The sequence below is a fragment of the Canis aureus genome, chromosome 19 (genome assembly GCF_053574225.1).
Source record: "Canis aureus isolate CA01 chromosome 19, VMU_Caureus_v.1.0, whole genome shotgun sequence".
Lineage (NCBI taxonomy): Eukaryota > Metazoa > Chordata > Mammalia > Carnivora > Canidae > Canis > Canis aureus.
The window spans coordinates 13933963-13959485 of NC_135629.1; the positions used below are offsets into that span (position 1 = coordinate 13933963).

Consider the following 25523-nt stretch of genomic DNA (forward strand, 5'->3'; position numbering starts at 1 on the left):
TTAGTTCACATTCATTCACCTTTTAATTTATGTATTTTTAAAATTTATAGTGATATTTCAAAGCCTTGTGATTTGGGGATGGTGAAGGAATTTATACTGCAAAGGGCTTGTGTACTTTGCTGTTTTATTTTTCATATTTTCACATGTGAAACTGTTCTAATATTTACATAGAATATTGCTTACATCAGAAATCAAGATCCCTACAAACTGCTATACTTGGAATAACCTGGTTGCCACCACCCACTATGACAAAGGCGGCTGTGATTTAATTATCAAGGTTTCTTACAAGGATGAATCAGTGACTTACTGGGTATTTTGACAAATCAATGACATCAGTGGATTTACCTACTCATAAAATGCTGCTCAAGTGGCTAGGAAACTAATGGTGAACATACTACCTTCAAATGAAAACTGGTGGAATTTTGATATCAGGCCTCAAATTTTTTTAAGGGAGGTGGGTAGAAAGGAGGGGCAATGAGATTGTTTTTATCCCACTTGGACCAAAATCAAAAGTGTGAGGAATGGTCTCTGTCATCTTCGCTCACTGCCTATGCCAAGAAGCAGCATGTCCCAGGGATTGCCCATTTCCCAGTCTGAGCTAGAAATGGTGATGTGTTTGCCTGTCCTAATTCCAGTTAGAACTGGAGGGAGTTTCTTAGTACACTGGAAGGATTGTGCAACATCTCACCAGAAAGAAGCAAGAAAACCCACAGGTATGCTTAGCTGGAACCCAAAACTCAGGAATGCAAACCTTGATACACAAGAGGCATTTGCATTTCCACTGGGAATTTAGATGAAAAATCTTATTACTATTTCCCTGACATTAAATTACGTGGCAAGCAGCCTATAAGACAACTAAATATATATGACTTTTAAAAGAGAAGGCATATGATTTAGCTACCTTTCATGACAGGATAATTAGCTTTAAAAAATAAGTCCCTTCGGGTCAATATGCCTGAATACAGTGGATTTCTAACCCACCATCCCACTTCAATTTAATAGCGAAACCTTGTTTTGACAAGAAAATAAAGTTCAGTACCTTTTCTCCATAGCCTCTATCTTTGGTCATCATTTCTCGGAGAGTCTGTAGGACCTTAATGCAGAGTTTCTCCTCATTCTCCTCTAGCAGCTGTTTAGTATGCTTTATTAACCTGAATGGGGGGGGGGGGGAACCATGCATTAGGTCCCTGAAATGATCTTTAAATTAAACAAACACACACTTCACAAGCAACTTATTGTAAGTAGTCAGTTAATGAACAAATATTTATCAAGGACTCCCAGGTTAGACATGCTTCGGTGCATTCACTTGTAGGGATAGCAGCCAGTTAGGGGCTCAATGGCGTCTAAACAGCGACACCCACTGGTCAGTAACAGCAAAAGGGCTCACGGGCAGGACTCTACACAGGAGGGAGAGACATTTGTAGGGAGAGGAGATGAAGGACAGAGGTCCATTCAAGCCTGTGAGTTTATGGGGTGTGGCTTTTTATCCACTAAGGAGTGCTGATAATATCACTAAAATACGCCACCAGTATAAAAAACCCCATGAGAATGATCGTTAAGGAGAAAAAACACTGTTCCTTCCTCCATAGTCTTTCTTGTCCTTTGAGGGGACCAGAAAAGTGTGAAATTCAGAGGCAGAGTCCATTCTCAAGTTAAACAACCAACCAATCAGAGATTTCTGGTCATGGAACCAGTTGTTTCTTTTAGATCATGTCCCAAGGCATAAACTAAGAAACCACAAAGATGTTAGGATAAGACTGTGGGGTCTTGGTAGGTCTGAGCTTTTTGAGGGCAGAAGGGTCATGACTTCTCTTCATCTGTATTGAAGCCCACAGCAGGCACTCTGTCAGTTCTTGTGGCACAGAAGATGATCGGTTATGCAGTTAAAAGGAGAAATTCTCACCAAAACAAGTTTAAGTACATCCAAACCCACAAACTTAATTTAGAAGGTCAGAACAGGACTCTAACACATGACCTTGTACTCATCAAAGTCAAAAACCAGGCGGGCGTCTGCCTCTTCATGAACAAGTGCTTTGTCTGGTCAGCAGGGCTCTGCAACTGACCACCCCAGAGCGGGAGGCTGCTTACTTGCAAATGAAGCCACCACTTTCGCACTTTCTTCTGGCATCTGTGTTCTCTGGGAAAAGCAGCTCAGGTCTGTGGAGCACATCCACGAGCACAGATAACTCTGCCTGGACCAGGGGCCTTAGACGGTCCTCCAGGGCTGAGACGATGTCCTGGAACAGAAGTACAGCTTTGGTGATCAGTTCAGGCAGAGGCTCACTACAGGAGGGTGAGAACATTCATTTCTGACCTCAAAAATGACCACAAGCTAGGCAAGGTTAGAGTACCCTATTAGTACTGTCTGGTAAATTTCTCAAATTATTAAACATTGCCCCGGGGGTATCTAAAGCTCAAGTTCCTGAGGCAGAGAACAAGGTAAAAACAGCCCCACCAGCCCTTCTATTGAGATGATCCTTATGCCACTCAAGGGATCATTCCACAAACTTCAAAGTATGATGCAAAAAGTACATTCAACAATATGGAAAAATGTCTACAATGTGAGAGTGAAAAAAATGGTTAAACAATACCACGGATTATATGATCCAAGTTTTTAGAAACAACTTTACTATCTAAAGGATATATACCAAATATTATCAAAACATCACTACTGTTTTTTTCTGGGTAGTGGGATTGCAGATGATTCTAAATTTCTTCCATAAATGGGTACTTGTGAGTACTAGCAAATTATTTCCAATGAGCATGAATTATTCATATAATAAAAAGTCATACAAAAATGAGCACACAAATGAATGAACATGCTGTATCAACATGCTAAATACATGTACCCTGATAGCATGATGGTCTTCAAATGCAAAACACATAGCTGTAGGAGAGGAAAACAGAGAGAAGTTGAAAGAGCAGCAAAACCAACACGACAAACACCATATAAAGGCAAATGGCAGAAAACAGATGAGAAATTATCTTCAAAAGATGCTAAAGTCTGCTGGATGGCTTGGTAGCTCAGAACCTAACTAGAAGCATGCTGGCTAAGACAGGGGCTGAACACAGCATGTTGGATGATATAGGCAGGCCTAGTTAACCAAGGAGATTAGCATGGGAAAGGCCACTTAAATTGCATTCAGCTCAACAGGAGATCCAAATTTCGCAGGGAATGTTCAAAGAAGAACTGATTTATCTTTTACCCCAAAACTGAAATGAAAACATGTGAATATTATTTTCTTATATTTAACAACATTTGTAATCACTCAATAATATTTAGGATACATAAAGAATGCATAAATCAATCAAATTCTTTGGCAGGGGGAAATTTTCCCAATAAGAGCATACTGTAATACCCCTTAATTCATATTGACGTTCACAAAACAGTCAAAAAGAGGGTCATTTTTGCAAAATTCTCTCACTTTCCCCTTTGAGAGTACATAAAGCTCTCTATGGCATTTGCAAGGGATTGAAGCAGTTCTTCAACATCAGATTCATCAAATCCTGCATCTTTTGCGAGGTTTGAACTTTACATTGCAATTGACTTGCATTGTATTGTCAAATGTTTAACAGTCAGCAATCAAGGAGAGACCAACAGATAAGAATGGTGAAGCAATGGGTAGGGAAATATGCTGGTGTTAGGTGAGGGGGATGTTATCAATGGGGTTTAATTATATAAGTAGTCAGTCTGCAAGTGAACGTTCTTACATTATGATAACTTCTGCTGTCCTAGGCAATCTTGTAACTACAGAGACTCAGACAATAAATCATTAGATAAGGAGGATCCTTTGAGCCGCTAGTCAGGTCTTCATAACAAGCATTAGCTAGGTTACATATTTTATTCCCCAAGAATATATAATAAATCCAAGAAGAGCACAAGAAACTGGTGTGTTTGGTTGCAGGTAATTCATTTAGTTTGAACAGGCAAAAATATTGTGCATTCAAAGTTATGAATCTACAATATGCCTCCCCTTTAAAAATATAGTAGTCAGGAAGCACTGTATTTGTAACCAAATTATCTCTAAGACTGGTCTGTCACAGTAAGGACGAAAATATTTCCCTCACCTAAGAACTCCTTCCTACTTTCGCAGCTCTATGGGCTCCAGCCACACTAACCTTCCTTTGGTCTTTGAATGTGTCATATTCTGTCCCATATGATGTTCTTTTCACCTGCTGTTTTCTTCCCTTCTATTCCTTTCCTTAAGTAAGTCCTACATTCCTCTGATCTTGGTTCCAATGTCACTCCTCAGTAAAGCCTTCTTGGATCACCATCCCAGCTCTGGGCACAATTGGGTTCCTCAGCAGCCTTCCATAGCACTTCTCACTTCTCTGCAGCATTGTCTCTCGTCATTTTACTTGTATCCATGTGATTAGCTGACTAATGTCTGTCTTGCAAAACTCGAGAAGCTATGAAGGCAAAGATCATTTGTGGCTTTGCTCACCACTGTTACCCTAGTGCCTAGGATGAGTGGGGCCGATGAATGCATCTCTAGGCAGGTTATGTAACCTCATGAAGATTCATTTATTTTATCTAATGATAACTATTACAGTCATAACAGCAATGACAGTAATAGTAATAATCATAATAGCAGCTGTCATTGATCAAGTGTTCACTACACACCAGCTCTATTCTATGCCACATATATGTAACCATATGTTCCAACGATACCCACTGCAATATATCTTCTCTTGCATGTTCCTCTTACACTGTATCACTGACATTCTTCCCATCAAACGGTGGTCTATATGACCCTTCCCATGAACCTCAGTTGACACTTGTGACTGCCTTGACCAACAGAATTTGACACAAGTGATGCTATATGACTTCTGAAACCATGTCATAAAGGCATTATAGCTTCCACTGTCTGTCTGCCTCTCTCTCTCACTCTCTCAGTGCTCATCTTGGGACCTGGCACCACGCTGCAAGTAAGCACCAACCTCACGTGGGGACACTACATGTAGATGCTTCCATTGACAACTCCAGTGAGGGTCCCAACATCAACTACCCAACATATGCAAGATTTTAAGATAAGTCCAACTGCAGCTGCCATCTTACCAAAACTACTACATTCAAGACCTTGGGTAAGAAACACTTTACTGAGGCCAGCCAATCTCTAGAACAACAGAAAAGCATGAAATAATGGCTGTTGTGATGTGTTAGGCAGGCACTAAGAACCAGCCTTGTAATCCTCATATCAACCCCCTGAGGGAGGTGTTACTATTATCCTACCTTACAAATGAGGAAACTAAAGCACAGAGAAATAAAGTAACCTTCCCAAGGACACATCATTTCTAAGCAATGGAGTCGGGGTTTGACCTTAGGCACTGGCCTGAGATCATGCCCTTAACTGCTGCAGCAGGCTCAACTTTAGTGTGAGAATCTCCAACTGTGGCCCAGGTTGTGAGAGAATCCCTTGAAGAGCTTGTTAAAGAAAGATGTCAATGTTAAGATGTATGTTTAAGTGTTTCACATACACCTAATACTCACTACTCTCCCCTTAACAAAGGGACAGATATCTTCATAGGTGTTAAGAAAAAAGTACAATCCAGGTAGAAGTTAGTAATACTTTATTTTCAGTTGGAAAAAAAAAAAGGCTTTTTTCTTAGGCATTATTATACTTATCTGATTCAAGAGGCTAAATATTCCAGGGTGATAAAAATAATGAAGCTCTCATGCCCTTATTTTAAGTATCCTTTTGTAATACTTAAATATTCCTTCCTGATAAGGGCAGAGTCCCCATTCTACATAAAGAAATCTGTAAATCAATGAATAACCTTTAAAAACCATGACTTTGTTAGGAGCTTTTCTCTTCCCAAGTAGCTTTACATTTCTTGGTCCTACATGTATTACTGTACTTGACTATCCTCTCATATGCTGACATCTCTCTATGGCCAAACTTGGGTTTTTCTCTGGCTCATGGATGCACTGCTGTGTGGGAACCACATTAGGCCAGGCTCTGGTTCACTCCTCTCTGGGCCAGGCATTACCTGCAATCTCTCAATGATATTCCGGTAGTCTCTAGAAGCCGCCAGAACAGAGTCTCTGCGAGCCGCATTGCGGGCAGTCAGCCGCCAGTTCATGGCAGTTTTCTGTACAATGTTGTGGGACTTCAGAAAGAGGTTGTTGACTTGGCTGTCGAGGTCCACAGGAATAGCAATGGCCCGGCTCTTGGCTACACAGAACAAAGAAGACTCATGAGCCTCCAACTTGCATGGGAGAAGCCCCAAAGACAGACTTAACTACCCATCACCCCTCAGGTAGATTTTTCCATGCCCAAAACATGTCACTTGCATGGCACTGAATGTGAACACTGAGGAGCTCAAATGAACTTTTCCATCCTTTGGTCAGGGATTTTCGATGTGAATTCGGGGGTTGGGGGGGAGGCAGTAGCTTAGAGATATGTTAACATATTCTAAGGTCAAAGTTTAGGCAAGTCAGTTAAACTTCAATGGTTTCTTCAGTGATTGACAGACATCCTAAGGCATCTTATGTGTTCAAACATTTTAAGAATTATCAAGATGGGGATTCATTTGGCTAACAAACTATTTTTTCCAAAAAGTCTTAGTGATATTCTACACAACAATCTACAAAATGCCAATTCAAGCCAAGCATAATACAAATGATAACATTTATAATAACATAAGCTATCCTTCCTATTTAGGCTCTTTTCTTCCCCCTCTTAAGCTCCAGTATAATCATGAGAAAAGTAACAATCAAGCCCACAAGGGGGGATGTTCTACAAGACAGCTGACCAGCATTCTTGAAGACTGTTAATGCCATAAAAAACAAGTAAAGTATGAGGCACTGTTGCAGACCAGAGGTGACTGGGGAGCTATCACAACTAAATTCAACATGGGAGCCTAGACTAAATCTTGGAACAGGTAAGGGACATTTACGAAAAAAAGTGGTGCCCAGTCTGGAGTTTAGTTTATAGCATTGGGCCAACATCTGTTTTGTAGTTTTGACCAAAACATCCTGGTGATGTAAGATGTTGACAGTAGAGGAGACTGGATGAGGAATATATGAGAACTCTGTGTGTTATCTTGGCAACTTTCCTAGAAGTCTAAAATTATTCCAAAATAAAAAGTTTAATAAAAAAAGGTAAATAAGACCAACAATCCTTTTTTCCATATGGAAAATCCAACAACCTCCAAAAAACAAGACAACGATTTCCTGTCTTCAATGCTTTGTGAGACCGGAAGCAAGGAAGGTGCTATATTACCTGAATCTAATTGCAAAAATGACACCAACACCTGGAAGAAGCAATCTGAGAAGCAATTGTTTAAATCCCAAAAAAACAAAAAACAAAAAACCACACAGTTTGAGGAAAGGAACCATCAGCCAGCCAACAAATTTCTGACACTTTAATAAAGCAGTTGAGAAATCTGGGGAAACGATACAAATAACATAAAAATAAAAACCAGGATGCATAGCATATAGTTAGCTAGCAACTATGTGCCTTGGATAATCTTTTTGAAGATAAACCATGAAAACAGTAAACTTTGGTGTGATTTTAGACAGGAGGAGGTATCCCTCAAGGAATACAGGTCTGAATTCCTGCGGTGCTGTGCTGTTTTCATGCTTTGCCACTTTACAGACATCACCTCCCTCCATCTTTTCTCAGTGCCAAGACAATTAAAACATTGCATCTTCCTAATGAGCATTGGGCTGGTCAACTCGGCAACCTGCCCAAACTTTATGCAACAACTTCGTGATGTATGATCCTGTATGGGCAGAGGAATGAGTTTTGGTGATACTTTCTCAGAGCCCTGGTTCTGAGATATCACATTATGAACCTATAATGTACACACTTTCAAAAGCCTCATCTCTTATTGTGACGTGGTGCTGTGTAAGTAATAAAAAGACACCAATACCTACCAGACAAGACTCAGGGAAATCAGGATGGGATGACTGAAATCAGGCAGGAAACCCTAATAAACACTATCTGTATTTGCTGGACAGCTATTAAACAGTGCTAAGAACCCTCCTGCTTCTTCTGCTGCCTGTCTGCAGGATCTAAATAGCTACTATGGGGAGATAACTTTTCTTAAATTTAGGCGGGAAGATGATTCCTTTGCTTAACATTTATGAAGGGGAGCAGGACTAAGGAATAGAGTCTGATTAAGTCAGGGTGAAGGGAGCAGTAATTTTCATGACTTCCTTTCAAAGCTGCCAGAGAAATGACGAGGGAGGGGTGGGGAGGAAGGAAGGGAGCACCATTTATCATCGAGAGGCAAAAGGGATCAGTGTACCATTTCTGAGAAAGGATGTTCCTTGGGATCTGACGTGTACTTTGCAGGAAGTTTCCATAGGGTCAAATACATTTACTAGAGTAAACTAGTTTCTTGAATGAGAGACTTTTCAGAGCCTTGAATTAGCTCATGTGTACTGTGACTTGCCAAGAGTTGCCTAACATTGAACCATGCATAGATTCTTATTTTTCAAAGCCTAGCTTTCTTTGGGACTTACTGGCTCTTAACTTTGGGAGATGCTGGCTTGGTAGATAAAAGCAAGGGTTAAGCAATCAAGAAGACCTCAGTGCTAGTTCTGCCTCTGCAACTTTCTGAGAGCAGGGCTTTAGAAGAGCTAGAATAAGTGCTAAAGAAACAGCAGCCTTTATTACTATTATGCAATTCATTTTCATTGCACTCAATCCAAACTGCACTGATATCTTACCCACATCAGAGAGCACCCGAATACAGCTCTCCACAGAGGCTTTTTGGCTTGGCATTAACCAGTTGCAGTGGTAAACTCGGAACACACCTTGCAGCAGTTGCACAAAGACAGGCTGGCGAGTCTGCAAGGAAGAGAGGCCAAGAGACAGGTGGTATGACTTTCCCGCAGATCACTGATACACTGATCAGAAACAGACATTGCACTGAAACGTGCGTTAATGGTAAGACTCTTTGCAAGAGTGAGAAGGGGTGACCAGTTATGAGCAGGATTCCAGAAGTTGCCTAGCCCAAGGAGGAAAAAATCAGAAGCATTTTAAGGTCATCTACAAACTTGACACCATCCAAGTCTGACCAGAAGAACAAACAGTGGAATCAATGTCTGAAAATGGGTATTCTTATCCAGTTACCAACTGGCTATAGGACTTGAGGCAAATTACCTCAGGTCCCTGAGCTTTAACTTCACCCAATACATTGAATTGAGGCAGATTAACCCAAAGTTCTTTCCAGACACTATTTCCTATAAGTAGAACCTGTGTTTTTAATCAGCAAAAAACAAACTGATAAGTGGATCTCACTGAGAATGCTTACTTATTTCTAGCAATGTCTCCAATGATATTAAACAGAAGATAGTTCTGATGGTTATTCTAAGTATTCATTTACTAATAAGTTAACTCTATAGTAGGATCTATCCCTATGACAGTATAAACCTATACTCTTTTTAAAATGAAAGAACAGGGATCCCTGGGTGGCGCAGTGGTTTAGCGCCTGCCTTTGGCCCAGGGCGCGATCCTGGAGACCCGGGATCGAATCCCACGTCAGGCTCCCGGTGCATGGAGCCTGCTTCTCCCTCTGCCTGTGTCTCTGCCTCTCTCTCTCTCTCTCTCTGTGACTATCATAAATAAATAAAAATTTAAAAAAAATTAAAAATAAAATAAAATAAAATAAAATGAAAGAACAATGTTTACTTAATCAGTTTGACAGTGATTTCTGAATGCATTTCAAAGTTATTATGGTCTTTATTCGAAGCTACCTGGGTCAGGGTAGCTTTGGACCTGGAAGGCAAGCATTATTGTGTACAGTGAGTCACTCCACTGGTTTTTAATCTGGGGGACGAGGACTTGTGTAGTCCCTCCAAAAAACAGCAAATATAGCAAAGAGAAAAAGCACTGAAAAACTTAGGTTTCTGAGATGGAAAAAAAACAACAGAAAGTGCTGGGCAGGGGGAGGAATTCTATTAGATGAAAATACAGCAGGTTAATAAAAATTCAGAACCTGTTCTATGAACAATGTTCAGAAACTTACACATAATAAGTGCCACATTCTTCAAGCAAAAAGTTCATTTAGGACCTCAACTAACAACCCTGTGGCACACGAAATTGCCTTATGCTATAAATAAAAACTGGAGCCCCAGAAACGGTAAAAGAAAGTATACAAAAGAATAATAATAATAATAATAAATGGTGGCAGAGCAGTGAGTTGGCTTCTTTGTGCTCCTTCCACTAAGTTCACCTGCAAACCAGAATCTCTCATTTTTTTTTTAGGAAGTACTTTCTGTTCTACACCTCACAGCCACCCAAGAGAGCAAACTGTTACTAATAGAGGACAGGATCATAGAGATCCTGAGACAATGGCTGAGAAACCCTGATATTAAGCTCCTGAGCACAAGGGTCCCATAAGAGAAGCCATTTATGGAGAATACTTCCCACGTGCTAAGTGCTTTTTGCATATCTCACTGTACCCTTCTCACCATGACCCAAGAAAGTAACAGTGGTATCATCACCCACCCCACTGGCTAGTATATGCTGGAGTTGGGATGAGAACCCAAAACCCAAACTCAAAGAAAAAAGTATCCTTTAACTAAATTTATTCAAGCGAACCAATATTTATTAGGCCTCTACTCTGTTCCCATCCGACCCCTGGATAAACAAAAGATGAATTAATTGGCCAGGGTAGCTACCTCCTAATTACCCCTTCCAATGGGCAATCTGGGGGCATGAGCTCATGTGACCTCTTGGACTAAAGAACATGGTTGCCCATCACCTTCTTCATAAAATCCTCCCTTTTCTGAGATAATGAAGTCCTGTTTGTTCTTAATCCCATCCTGTGTGTGTGATAAAGACCTTCCTCTGGCCTCTTTTGTATCTTGTCTTTAATTATTTGCACTCTGCTCAGTCCCTTTTAGTAAACAATTTCTATTTCCAGGCCACAACTTCAATCAGAAAATGTTTATATTTGGATTCTACTATTTCCCTCTCCTGAGTCTCACAGATACATTTATTATCTCAAAGAGTTAACATCTACTAGGTTCCAGGCACGAAGCAAGAATAGGGACAGAGCAGCACCTGAGGCAACTGTGCACATAACTATGCCTTTCTTACTGTACCTTACAGTCTAGTGGGGAAAAGCACAAGTTCCTATTTATAAAGCACCTCCTATGTGACAGGCATTATGCCAGATGTTTCATAAACATTATCTCTAGTGCTCACAAAAACCTGCAAGGTTGGTATTATGTTCCTGTTTCAAATGTAAGCAAAGAGGTTCTGAAGTTCAGTGACCAAGGCAAGTCCAAAGAGCTGGTAAAGGGCAGAGTGAGGATTCGAAACCAGCTTTATCCTGCTCAAAAGACTCCAAAATTTTATTCTTCCTTCCTGGATCCCACAGTTCCAGCTCTTCCTAGACATTCCACTGGCAACATAAATGCAACACAGACAAACCCAAGTTCACCATTTTCCTTCCTCATATGTTTGAGTTGAAAGAAAAGAAGGAAACAAACAAAAAAACAAACAAGAAAGGAAGCCAGGAAGGATGTAAAAATCTAGCTGGGGAAATGAGGCATATGATTTTCAGCATATAAACAAAAAAAGACAGGCTATGAGAGCTCCAAAAATAGTATTCCTTGAAAATAAATGCTTTAGAAATCCATTAGCTCCCCCTTAGAAAACAAAGCTAAAACCACTTTGGACTTTGTATTCTAAGTAGATATAGACAACCTGGGTCTCACTAGGAACTTACAACATTTATATTGAAGACTCATCTCTCTGACAGTTCTAGCTTATTAGGTGGTCCAAAAATTGGTTTCAGTCTAAAAGCAATATGAGCAAAGAGTAGTGACCAAGATGGAAAACCAAAACAAAAGTTCCTGTTTAATGGTTTTCCAATTAATTTGATTGATTTACTTTGACATTTTGGTTTTGCAATACTGTTTCACAATCTATAGAAGAATGGGCATTGCAGTGGTGATTGCCACTCTAAATTATAAAAAGAAGCGAGTCCAATCTTAGTAACCAAAGCAGCTTTCTTAGTTGGCTCTTGGTGTAATAGTACTTGGTGAGGAGCATGTTCTGGTCTCTAGTAACTCATGAGCTTGGTTTCTTCTTCTTCTTCTTCTTCTTCTTCTTTTTTTTTTTTAAGATTTTGTTTATTTATTCATGAGAGACCCAAAGAGAGAGAGATAGGCAGAGGGGGAAGCAGGCTCCATGCAGGGAGCCCGATGCCGGACTCGATCCCGGGATTCCAGGATCACACCCTGAACTGAAGAGAGACATTCAACCGCTGAGACACCCAGGCGTCCCACGGGCTTGGTTTCCAACTGGTTTCTGCTTCCTAATTACTCAAGAATATATATAGACATTATCCCACTAAAAATTTCATACTTCAAGTTTTTGAGTCAGAGAGAAGTAGGTTGAAATCATGGTTATTCCACCTAATGGCTGTGACTCTGAGCATGGTAATTAAACTTTCTGAGTTTCACTCACTCAGCAACAAAATGAGAATAGTATCTTCTACTTCATAGGTTGCTTTGGCTTACATGAACTCTTTGTATATTAATGACATGTAACAGTATCTAATTAATGTACTGTATTATACTGACCATGAATCACCCTTCCCTTGGAGAATTTACCTTCGTTAGGATTATTTGTCTGTAGTCCAACAACCCTTGGCCTCCCATCAACCCTAGGACAGCATCTACCTCTTTCCGTGACAAGGATGGTTAATATTTCTCTTCTGACCAATGGAGACTAAGATCAGCTTTTATTCTGCAGGCTGTACGAATGCACCTGCAGTAAGACTTGCAAGGCAGTTGAGCCAGACGGAAGTTATAAAAATAAGAATGATTTTTCCAAGTCAAAGAATGAAATAATCTCCAAGGCTCCATGGATTTGTACCTTTGAAACTGGAAGTACAGTGAGAATCCTCATGCAAGGCTGCTGCAGAGCGCAACCCCAGGAGCGCCACACACAGTGGAGTACACATGTCAATGGAGTCACGCCATGTAGCAGCCCTGCTGCCATGGCTGTCACGGCCTCTCACGCTATGCACCACTTTGGATGCACTCTAGGCACACACTTGGGAGTAAGAACGGAGATCTCCAAATGTGTTTTTTAGAAAGTGTTAATAACATGCTAGCATGTATCTGAAAGCTGCTTCTCCTTCTGAGGTTGTTAAGGAGCAATCAATAAGATTGAAGGGAGAAGAAAAGGCATCTTAAGGGAAAAAAAATAAATAAATCACTGATAGAATTATCTGGTATGGAAAAGCATCCTCAGGTGCTTCTTTAGCCGAGGGGCCCTCCACAGAAAGAAAAGCATCTTGTATGAATGCCTTGCAGAATGGCTCCTGTACAGCTGCTCAGTACCAAATCTGCACCAACAGTCACTGCTGAAGCTCGGCCATGAATATTCTGCACCTGCACTTGTGTTTCTTACCTGCAGCGTCGTGCTCTGGTCTGAGAAGGGAGAACTGAAGAAGGTAGTAACAATACTCATGACAATTTCAGTAACGTACTTCTCCAAAATTGAGTCTGCATGTTTCCTGTCACTGGTGTTGTTACAGGCCTGCAAGGCAATTGGATGCTTCAGACATTAGGCCAAAACCTGCAAGTCAGTTGTAGAATTCAGAAATCTGTGACTACTCCTGCTGGATACCCTTAACAAATGAAAGGTAAAGGCTTGTAGGTCAATATTTCTACCTCTAAGATATTAAAATAACAATAACAATAAATCAAGCAGAAAAAGAAGCCAGTCAACTCAGATATAACATATTGATGGACAAAACATTAAAATTGGTATGGGCCCTAAAAGCCATTGGTTTCAAGTTCCTAGCCACATGTGGCATATCTAAAACCTTAAAAGGCAACAAAAGGCATAGTACCTACAGTTGTCTTTACTTTCCCCTAAAAGTAAACTGTCTTCCTGGTTAAGCCATTCACCTGTTGTAGGCCATGGTTTCCTAATTCACATAATCAAGAGAATCAAATATATCAGTGAGGTCCACTGTGTGTGATATTCTCCAAATCTACAACATTCTTTCACAAAATAAAAATGTTACGGTAGCCTAACATACAGAGTTGTCAAATCACTATGTTGTACAGTGGAACTAATATAACATTATGTGTCAATTATACTTCAATTTTCAAAAAGTTACTGATTTACCAGAGGGGAGGGGAATGGGGGGACAGGGCAACTGGGTGATGGACATTAAAGAGGGCATGTGATATAATGAGCACTGGGTGTTACATAAGACTGATGAATCAGTGACCTCAACTTCTGAATGCATTATATGTTAGTTGAATTTAAATACAATTTAAATTTTTTTTTAAAAGTTACTGATTTGCAATGCTGTTGAAAGTAGTGCGCTGTGAGTCAGAGTCACTGCCTTTAAGTTTTGGGATAAGAAGAGACATCAGATTTTACTTGATTCTACTTAATTTTGCTGCTTAAAATAAGATCAGATATTTAAAAGAAAAGGTTTAGAAAATACATTTTTAAAAATCAAGTTATACTACCAAATTCAATAGTCCTACAGTTTGAGACACTAACATTGCTTATAATAAAAATTTATGAACAGCAAACAAGAATCAACTTTTATTAACTAACTACCATGTTCTAAGCTTAATGCTGAGCAGTTTGTAGGCAAATAAAGAGAATGAAGTTAGTTACTGATTTTACCTTTCTGAATAATGTCATGTAGAGGTCAGCAAAGTTAAGGTGGCTGCTTTTATAAATAAAGTTTTATTGGAACACAGCCATGCCTACATGTTTACATATTGTCATGGCTGCTTTCAAACTACCAGGGCAGAGTTGAGTAGTTGTGATAGAGACCAGATGGCCCACAAAGCTGAACGTATTTAATATCTGGTCCTTTCCAGAAAACTCTGCTCAGCACTGATTAAAAAACAAAACAAAACAAAACAAAAAAGCAGGGGTGCCTGAGTGGCTCAGTCAGTTAAGACTCTGACTTTGGATCTCAGCTCAGGTCTTGATCTCAGTGTCATGAGTTCAAGTCCCACACTGGGCTCCAAGACAGGTGTAGAAGCTACTTTAAAAAATATATAAAATCAAAATGAAACAGGCCTTCCATTACAATCTCTAAAACCTAGATTTATGGGGTTAAAAGACTAGGGGGAATTCGAGATTTAAAAAATACATATATGTCTGTGATACCAATACCTGAGTATTATGAAATAAAGTCCTTGATTAGGAATAAAACAAGTTCTTGTAACATTCCTTGTCTTATACTGGTAACTGTACCATGAAGCAGAAAATATGACAATCTAGGACTCTACAATGCACTTAACATTATATTTCCAAAATTAAGATTCATCTCAAAATTATCCTTTCTTGGTTACTGGCAACTTCTACCCCAAATCCACCACCACAAACCTCATACTGAATATACGGTATACCTTGTTAGGTAGTAGGTCTTGCGGGCTTAGAATTAATGTTAAGCTTGGAGCAAAAACAAATCAAGAGTATGAAGCCCCACCCAATTGCTGGGTAGGAAAACAGATGCAAAGGCAAGTGCTTTACAAAATCCTCGACACCACACTGGAGGAGAGAAATGCTCAAGCTCAGGAAGGTGTCTGAGGAGAAATATCATCACGGAAAAGAAAACTTATAAATGTGGTTTTAATTTGTCTCAGATTATTATTCACAAATCAATTCATAAGGGATGAAAGGAAAAGCAGAAATAATCCATCTTCCCTGACATGGGACGAATAAAATCTATTCTCAGCTAGGAGTAAAAGGTAGAAAGAAATGAGACATGTGCAAGGATAAGAGCCACATCTGCCTCCCTGTGCCTTACATTGGCAAGCTGAAATTATGTGGATATTTTCTTGATGCCTGCATAAGGATGTCCAGACATGCGTGAACACACACTTCTGCTCTACCCCTCCATTCCAGATAGCCTTACCCTGCAGATGTCTACGAGGAAATTCTCAAACAATTTCCACATGTGATTGCTGGTGTAAATCTCCTTCATTTCCACCTCCGTATCCACATAGCAGTGATTAAGGAAGTTAATGTATGCAATTTTAACCTGGAGATAGAAACAGACCTTTCTGGAAAAACCAATTTGATATATGTGGAATAAGAGAAATGCAAATCAAAACTATGTCAGAACAATCATTTTCATCTATCAGGTAAATAAGAGTCCAAAAGTCTGATAGAATGGTGTGTGATAAAAACACAATCTTGTCATTTTCTCCATTAAAATCACCAGTTATAACCATCTCATTATATCCACATAAGTCAGGTGAACAACCATGTAGGGCAATTACAGTACATCCATACAATAAAGTTTTTAAGTAACTATAAAAAAGGAATGTGGAATCTCTTTATGGACTGATATGAAAAGAAGAATAATGTACACAGAATATCACCTTTTGTGTTTTAAAAAGGAGGAGCAGGTAGGGAGAGGGGGAATGTCTATATACAGAATTCTAGAAGGAGGTACAAGAACATAATAAATGATTTTCTGTGGGGTGGGAGGGGACAGATTAGAAGATTTTTCATAGTTTACTCACAGTCTCTTTTATTTGAACTTTTCAAAATGTATTAACTTTTCAAAAAAATCCTCTAAAACACAGTAGTATATAGGAGATACATATTACATATGCTCTAAATATATGTATATTTAGTGTAAGACATAAATTAACAGTATATATTTAAACATACAAAGGCAAACCATATACCAAATGATCCACTTTTTTGTTGTTGTCGTTTCTGTTACTAGCCAATATAAATATGCAAGGAAATGGAAAGCTTGGACGGAATCCTTTCCAAAACCTAATGGGTATTTATTATGGGTGGTGGAATTATAGATTAAGTCTCCTACTGGTTACATATAGTTTCTCAATATTTTATAATCGTCACTCATTATTTTTGCAACACAAATTTTCATTTTAAAGAATAAACCTGCAGAATAGGTCTTATATGCTCATGAACTATACCTCAACCCATTCAATCTCATTTTTCAAATATTCATTCCAATCAAATTCTCTTTGCTCAACAGGCTGAATTATTAAGTTTCCAAGAGCAGAAGCACAGCAGCAGATTCCCAGTCTTCTCAAGGAGACCACAGGAAAGACTTAACATCCCCCCAACTTTCTTCATCCACAAAATTGGCATTCGAGACAATGTTTCCACCAACTGAGATCTCAGTATGAAATGAGCTGCAGGTCTCTGCACCATGAGGTCTCATCTAGGCCAGCCACAGCTCCACACGCCATGTGCAGAGCCATGAGAAAGGCTTGCTCACCTCAGGGATGCAGTCCTCATGGGTCACGACGCGGACGATATCATCCAGTGGGAGCAGAGAGTTGCACTTTATCTCTGTGTAAACGTTCTTGCCCTCGGTACACACGGCCAAGAGCTCCACCAGGTGGATATGGTACATGAGAGGGCTGTTCTCATCCATCCGGTCCCGCTCTGACCTCATCATCTGGATCAGGGTCTGGAAAGAGGCTCTGTCGTTGTAGAACACGAGGACGTCCTCTCCCGAATTAACAAGCTATAAAAAGAACAGGGCTTGTTTATATTACAAGCCTGCAGAGGAGGTGGGGACACCATTTAAAAAATATCTATTTGCAGAGAAATAGAGATGCTCTGCCAGCATCTGCTTTCCAAAACCAGTCTCACCTATATTATTGAACTCATCTGAATTTCATTCATCGTTTCAATCAACAGATTCAGGTATATGACAGAGGCCTTAAAAAACTATCAAAGGAAGAGAAAGTCTTCAGACCAGCACTCATGTATCAAGTGGAAATGTGTATTTTAAGTTTGCACTTGCATTTCCAACCTAATAGGCTATGATTTTTCTTTTTAAAACCATTTCCATCTTTTTATGCTTGAAAAGTAATAACTCTTATGACTCTTTCATGCACTGCTTTCTCTCTTCACACTTACAAATTATCCACTTCTCATTAAGATACACCTTCCTTTCAACCTCATCAAAAAATCAAGGCATTCTTACTTATACATTGTCCCCAGGACTGTATAGGGCTTCTCATAAATCTACTTAAGATTAAATCAATTTCAGCACTCCATGAAATACAGAAGATCCAAAAAGGGCTGGCACAGAAGTCAAAACAAATACAGTAATATTTACATAGGAACAACTCACCTTTATAAGCTCTAATTAGGTGCCAGATACTGTGATAAATACTCCACATGGATTATCTAACCTCACTGTGCCTCAGTTTTGTCTGTAAAACTGAGGACAAAGATGATACCTAACTCATAGTGCTGTGTCAAGAGATTAAATAAATGATTACATGCAAACTGATTAGAACAGTGACTAGGGTATCAGAGGCTTCCAATAAATCTTAGCTATTATTGTCACTATTATTTCACTAAGTTGGCATCTCAGCTAATACCACCACACCATCATTTTATAGGAATGGCACACTTAGGGTTGGGGAAGTCAACAGTCACACCTCCAGTAAAGTAGGATGGCCTACAATCATATCCCAGATCAATTCTTTTAATTACAGTACTCTACCTTCCACCGGAATCCTATGTTTTTTATTAGATAGGATTATAAATGCAAGTGTCACCTCAGCCATGACCATGTCTTGGCACTTTTTGATGAATTTCCCTTCTGCTTTGACGATCGTCTGCAAGAACTTTATGTACTGGACATTTCGACCATGAGTCTCAATGCAGTGGACAAAGTGCTGGACAACTCTCTCGTTGATCTCACTGCAGAGCTGGAAATTGTTCATGAAGATGTGCTGCATGGTTACTGCCTCCAGGATCTGGCACAAGAGTGAGGGCAGGAGCACAGGGAAATGGTCAAAACTCTGTGGCTAGAGCAGAGTACAAAGTGAGAAAGATAGTCTACCAAAACACACAGAGAGAAGAATTTAAATCCACAAAGAGGTATTCTCCTTTCTCACTTTCTGCCATCTTTTTAAATCATAATAAACACACAGAAAGGGAAACAAATCACTAGTATTCAACTCAATGAACTACACAGGAAACCCCAGCACCCAGATCAAGAAACGAAATGCCTCGTCACCCAATTTAACTCCTGTTTTGATTTCTGCAACCACAGATGAGTTTTGCCTGCTTTTGAGCCTCATATACTCTCTCCTGTCTGGTTTCTTTTGCTCAAAATTTGCATTTTGCAATGCTGTCAACATGTTGTTGCATGTACCAGCAGTTTGCTCATGGTCAGTGCTATGTATAGTCCGTGGCATGAATAAACTACAATGTGCTTATCTAGTCTATTGCTCATGGGCATTTGGGGGCGTGTCCAGTTTTAGGTAAGTAGTTAATACTACACTCAGTACAAATAGTGCTGCTTTGGGCATTCCTGAATGTGTCTTCTGGTAAACTTTCATATATGTGCATTTCTGTTGGGTTGACACCCAAGAGTGGAATTGCTGGGTTGTAGAGCATAAACGTCTAGCTTGGTAAAGTACTGCCCAACAGCTTTCAAAAATGAGAACAATTTCCATTTTACACTACAGCTTTTCCACACCCTTGCAGATTTATAGTGTTCTTGGTGTTTTTGGTCTTAGTCATACTTTGTTGTGCAAATTTTAGTTAATTTACACTTCTCTGCCGATTACCTTGTCCTGTTGTCTAGATTTCCTCTATGGATGATTTCATTTTAAACTTTTTTTTACCCATTTAAAAAAAAGTGGGTTGTCCTTTTCATTATTGACTTTTTTGAGTTTGTTATATATTCCGGATAGGACTTCTTTACTGGACACATGCAGTGCAAATGTCTTCTCCCACCCTCTGGTTTGCCTGTGGATGATCTTAATGATGTCATTTGGTGAACTGAACTTTTAAAAGAAGTCCAGTTTATTGATATGTTCCTTTATAATTAGTGCTGTTCATATACTGTGTAATCAAACTTCACTTACCACCAGGTCATCAAGATATTTTCATGTTATCTTCTAGGAAGATTATTCTGTTTTTTGTTTTTTTTTTTTTAAACCCAGAGTTACTGAGTTTTATGTTTAGTGTGAGGCAGGGGACTTTAAACTTTTTATCTTCTGTCTTTTCTTTTCCCATACATAACAAAGAGGGAGTATTACTCCCTAGTCTAGCAGTCCTTTCCTCCAAAGCTCTAGTGGTCCTAATGAATGTGTGTATGCACGTGTATTTACAAGGATGTCCTCTGTAGAAAGATTGACAAAGCCAGTAGACATTGCCTAAATGTTCACTAATATGGGGATGGCTTTTAAAAAGTTACAGCCAAACTATGGAATGCCATGTAGCCATTACAAAGTCTCATCAAAAATGAGAAAAATTTATATATCTATGACTTGCAAAAATAGCCACAATGTATTAAGTGAAAAAAGCAAAGTCCAAAATCAAGTGCAGAGTCCATCACCATTTTTCTTTAAAAAAAAATGCACAACACATACTTTTAAAATATATCTTACAATTATGCTTTATATGAATATATTATATATTTGTATGTACATAATGTATTATGTATACAGAAAACTTTATGCATGATCTCAGAAGGATATGGCTGGAGAGTGAGAACCAGCAACTCTTTGGTGCTAAAATTGGATGTAATGAAGAATATTAAGAGAAAATATAAATATCTTACATTGCCCTACCATCTCCTCCCTTCCTTTCCTGCCTTCTTCCCTAAAAAGATGGGGAGTATTTATGTCCTCCTGAGAGTTGGTCCCGATGTTCCCCTTGGAATGAATGTTGCATTATAACAAGTCCCCATGGTCACAATAGCAAAAGCACAAGTTGCTCTTCTTACTGCTTCCTGCCCTCCTCCCCTCACAGGTTTCCAAACCAGCCTTAACTCTTACCCCTGGGTTAAGAAACAGGTTTATGTGTTTGTGTAGCAAGGCTTGATTCTGCTGGTTGCCTGCACAGAAATTCTGCAGAAATTCATGAGCCAGCCTCATTATCTCCTGCATCTTGGTATCTTCAGCCTATATGGAAGGAGGGAGATGAAAAACAGGTTGAAAATAGGGCCAGGCTGTGGACAATATAAGGTCAGTAGGAGACAGCACATATTGCTAGGCCAGCAGACCTCATTCTATGACACATCCATCACCTGCCAAGTGGAGTTCTGAAGGTGTGTCCTGAGTGCGTGTTGTGTGAAAATATTGGGGTGCTGGGTGCTGCACTGCTGAAACTGCAAAGAAGCCAGTAACTTATTCAATTCTCTTATGTTCTCTTCCACTAGCCGGCAGATTACAAAAATTATTTGGGAAAAATGCAATACAGAGTGGAAGCTGAGAGGGAGTCTCTGGATTCCATTTCTAGCAATTTCCGAAATTTCTGAATCCCCCATTTCTGAGAACAGAGTGAAAGCAGAGCAGCAGCTGACTGATCACTGTTGGTGAGCCTACATCACCCCAGCTCTTGGGCTCAACCTTTTTAATCTGCCTAACATATGCATGTATGCATTAACTTTTGGCAAGAGATAACACGTTAGTCTAGAAATATCTTTAGATTATAAATCTAGGCAAATATACCTGTCATAATCCTTTCCTTGTCACCCCAGCATCAAATTTAACCTAAGAGTTAGTTTTCCCATCTGCAAGATGGGATAATATTTGCCCCAGGCATTTCACACAGCTGATTATGTGATTCTCATTTCCTACAGTAAAAAACAAATACTCAGTAGTTGTAAAGCATTAGATGCCCCATGATAAGAAAATGGATTAAAACCTACTGACCGATTCTAAACAAGAAAACTTTTAATACAGTAAAAATGAAAGGAGAATTCCAGTAACGGAATCATCCCTCCTATTCATTTAGCTCACAGTAGCCTCCCTATGTCTTCTCATATATACTACCTCTTTTCAGAGGCCAGAGAGTCTAGCAGTTAGGAAGGCAGGCCCTGAAACCAGACTGCTTAGCTCTTATCCTGGATCTGCCACTCACCACTGGATGATGCTGGGCAAGCTACTTAACTCTTCAAGGCCTCCGTCTCCTCATCTGTAAGATGGAGGTAATACAAATGCACACTTCATATGGTTGTCATGAAGATTAAGTGACAAAATCCATGTCAAGTGCTCAGATGGTAATCACACAATCAATGTTAGCTATTGGTTTTGCTCTAGACCAAGGTTCAGACAGATACTCTAGGCTTTGTGGGTCGAAAAGCGAAAGAGAGGACATTAGGCTGGTACCACTAAGAATATAACTATTTAAAAATGGAACAATCATTCTTAGCTAATATGCTGTATAAAAGCAGGTGGTGGGCTAGATTTGGTTCATGTCTGCAGTTTGCTCACCATGGTCTAGATAATAATCCTGGGAGAAAACAGGACACATCTGTCAGAACAACTAACAGAAGGAATCTGAGCTACCAGCTTTAACAATCTAAAACGAGCAAGTTTAAGGGGACATTAATAGCAAATCCCCATACAACAAAGTAGATACTACATTTGTCTCCCACTAACAGAGAAAGTGGCATACCTTCCAGCTCTTAGAAATCAGAGGCCTTGGGACAGGGAGACACTGCTGGTTGACAGCAGTAATCTCAAACAGTTCTGTACTCTTTGACTTCTTCAGCTAAAGGGAGACTCTGCTGGGGCTCATGGAAACTAAAGGCTTCATCATGTGAAATGGATTTTTACAAGGCAGGCAAGCTCTAAAGACCTCACATAACCAGAAGGTATATCTGCTCTCAACCAGTAACACACACACACACACACACACACACACACACACACACACACACACACTGTTCTACCACCAATTCCAACCAAATCAGGTTACCTATTCGTTATTCTACTACTCTACGGATGGATATCTTTCAGGAAACTGATGATATTATGAGGCAAAAATAAGGCCAGCAAACTACATCTTCACATTCTTTACACATAGCAAGGTAAATCAACTTGCTGGTTCTAGTCTAAATGTCAATCAAACTTGGATGACATGCACACTTGTAATTAATTTGAAGTTAGTTAAGGTCCTGACCTACTAGAGGAATTAAACATATACTTTGTGCCACTGAAAGGCTTGGCTAGCCTGAATCACATGGTCCCCATGCCCATGGTGGTGGCCTTCACCAAGAACTTCCTTGAGCACAGGGCAGCAGGTATAGCAAATAAGACCTCGACTGCACTATAACTGAGCAGAGCGGGCTCTGCTATGTGTTGCTGGGCCAAGTAAGCAAAGTATTGTACCTCTGGCCACAGTCTTCTCAAGTGGAGCTACTCCAATTATGACCTATCTCATGTGCTGTCTTAAGGATTAAATGAACTGGTAAATGAAAATGACTCCATGCCGTGCCTGGTACCCCGAAGGCACTAGCAGTGAGCCACCTTCAGGCAACTCTTCACTGGCAAGTTTCTCTGGCAGTCTCTGGTAAACTCAAGAGACAGAAGTCCATGTCCTGGGACTCTAAAGTTCCCCAAGCCTCAGTCTTCTGATCTGTCAAATGGGAACACCATGACAACTGCACTGGATTTTGAAAGTGAATAGACACTTTTGAAAATGCCCTGTCAGGCTGCACAGTGCAAAGCACTATTGCTCTACTTCCCTAAACCCTATCATGTCCAGGCCAAATGCTAAAAATGACAAATGAAAAAACGGGACAGAGAGTGTAACTTCTAACAGGAGAAAAGGACTTAGAGCAAAGTATCACCTGATATATCCAAATACTTGACCAGATGTCAGCACACTGCTGACTGACTGATTTTGGGGTAAGCCCCAAAATCCCACATGCATTTAGTAACCTGTAGTGCTTAAACTGCCTGGATGGCATCTGCAGAGGACACTGTGGAGCACAAGCCCACGTGCAGGTAGAGCTGTCCAACCTTTGCACCCAGTGTGGTGTGGGAAGGAGGGGAGAATTAATGGACTCTTATTTAGAATCTTAAAACAGGAGGCAGGTTATGGGCAATGGAATTTTATAATGTTTCATACAGGTGGGCCAGATATGCCTTATATTCACATCAGCTTCATGTCTTCGCCAATGATATCCTAATAAGAAGAATTTAGGAAAACCCAGGGATCTGCCCCACTCTGGGGAGCAGCAGCCACAGGAGGGGACTCACTCACCTTCTCGTAGGGAATCTGTAGCAGCTCCAGCACCACGGCGTGTGCACCCATGTTCCGGAGCAGGCGCTGCTGCTGCTTCCTGCTCTTCCTCACAGAGGCACTCTCCTGAACACAGAGTTTGCTGAGTCGAATCAGAATCTGTCAGAAAGAAAGATCCACAGTGTGTACCTCTGACCAATATCTCAGTTCTGAGCTCCGATGTACAGCACAGTGACAACAGTCAATAAAGTTATACTGTATATGTGAAATTTGCTGAGTAAACCGTAAGAGTTCTCGCCCACCTCAAAAGCGTTTGTTGTATGAGATGATGGATATATTAATTAACTTGACTGTGGGAATCATTCCACAGGGTATATCTATCAAATTATTGTGTGACATGCTTTAGTGAGATTTCAATTTTTTTTTTTGTCAATTATACCTCAGTAAAGCCAGACAATATTTTTTTTTGAAAAAAATGAAAGATATCAATTTTAGAAAACTAGGAAGCATGACTGAGAAAAAACTGTAGGCACTGGTCATGGGCAGGGAGGCAGAAGTGATCACAGCACACTAAACCTAAAATGAGGGAGATTCCTTCAATATGTAGTATCCCTATAAATCCATCAAACCAAATCTCAACATGGCTAAGAACATGCTCTTCCAGAGTGTGAAGTGGATTATGGCTTCAACCAAAAGTGGGGTAGTTTCAGAAAGATCTTCTAAAATGGTGAGACTCAGCATCATTGCCAGGGACTTGGGAAGAGTTTGCTCTGGGTTAAAAAAAAAAAAAAAACAAAAACAAAACAAAACACAAAGCTCCCAACCTCCCAACTTTGAACCACATTATGCAAAGATTTCTAAAGAACTAGAGCCCTAATTGGGGGACACTATATGCTGTCCACTGAGATAAAGCCTTGACAATGATATCAATGAATCCTTTGGTCCATTATAAACCTATATAAATATAGGTGATGGCTGAACCTATAAAAAGTGAGAAAATTGAGGACTACAGATAAAAGTGGCATAGGATGATTTGAACCAAGATCTGAACCAAAAACCCATGTATGTAACCTCTGCAAGCTTCTTTCTCCCTGTTTAACTTTACATGAAGAAAAAAGCTGAAGTGTTTGCACCTTCAGCTTGACTATCAAAAACTAGCTCCTTGGAGAATTAATAAAGGAGGGAAAAAAAAGGCAGGAGGCTACTTACCTCTTTCACCACCCTGTAGTTGTAGCTACTGGTGCTCTCATGCTTTTGTGACTTGTTATGCCCCTCCTAAGGACCAAAATAAATGTAAGTGTGGTTTGTTCGGCCCTTGGGCAATAGGTCTGTTTGTTCGGAATGGCATCAGCATTTAGGAAACAATGAGAGTTTGACAGTTTTTCTACAGCCATGCTGGGTTTCAGCCTGAGTCACTTGCTCATCATCTCCTTTCTGACATATCACTGAGGTGAGAGAGGATGATGGGCCAGCCTACTGAGAATAGGTTCTTCCCCAGGGGGGTTGCAAGGGAAATCTGGTGCTAATCTACTCAACAACAAAGTCTATTCCCCCACGGTCCAAGGTGACACG

At 40.0% G+C, this 25523-nt stretch overlaps 1 protein-coding gene and 1 long non-coding RNA gene across 14 annotated transcripts in view; one reads left to right on the forward strand and one right to left on the reverse strand.

Moving 5' to 3' along the window:
* The window catches only part of ITPR1 (inositol 1,4,5-trisphosphate receptor type 1), a 319171-nt gene that overhangs the window by 122492 nt on the left and 171156 nt on the right, over positions 1–25523 (reverse strand). For 12 of the 13 annotated variants that reach the window (XM_077857995.1, XM_077857997.1, XM_077858003.1 and 9 more), the window contains 11 exons: positions 25161–25226; positions 23973–24110; positions 20756–20881; positions 18521–18721; positions 17221–17472; positions 15874–15999; positions 13386–13514; positions 8681–8801; positions 5992–6176; positions 2089–2237; positions 1040–1151 (listed from right to left, as the gene is read on the reverse strand). In XM_077857995.1, the coding sequence (XP_077714121.1) occupies positions 1040–1151; positions 2089–2237; positions 5992–6176; positions 8681–8801; positions 13386–13514; positions 15874–15999; positions 17221–17472; positions 18521–18721; positions 20756–20881; positions 23973–24110; positions 25161–25226 (1605 nt within the window). The remainder of the gene's footprint in view (positions 1–1039; positions 1152–2088; positions 2238–5991; positions 6177–8680; positions 8802–13385; positions 13515–15873; positions 16000–17220; positions 17473–18520; positions 18722–20755; positions 20882–23972; positions 24111–25160; positions 25227–25523) is intronic. The other variant, XM_077858001.1, reaches the window with a different exon arrangement.
* On the forward strand, positions 4806–19190 carry LOC144289670 (uncharacterized). Its single transcript, XR_013357532.1, has 2 exons — positions 4806–5085; positions 16975–19190. It is a non-coding gene; the product is annotated as an uncharacterized LOC144289670 (long non-coding RNA).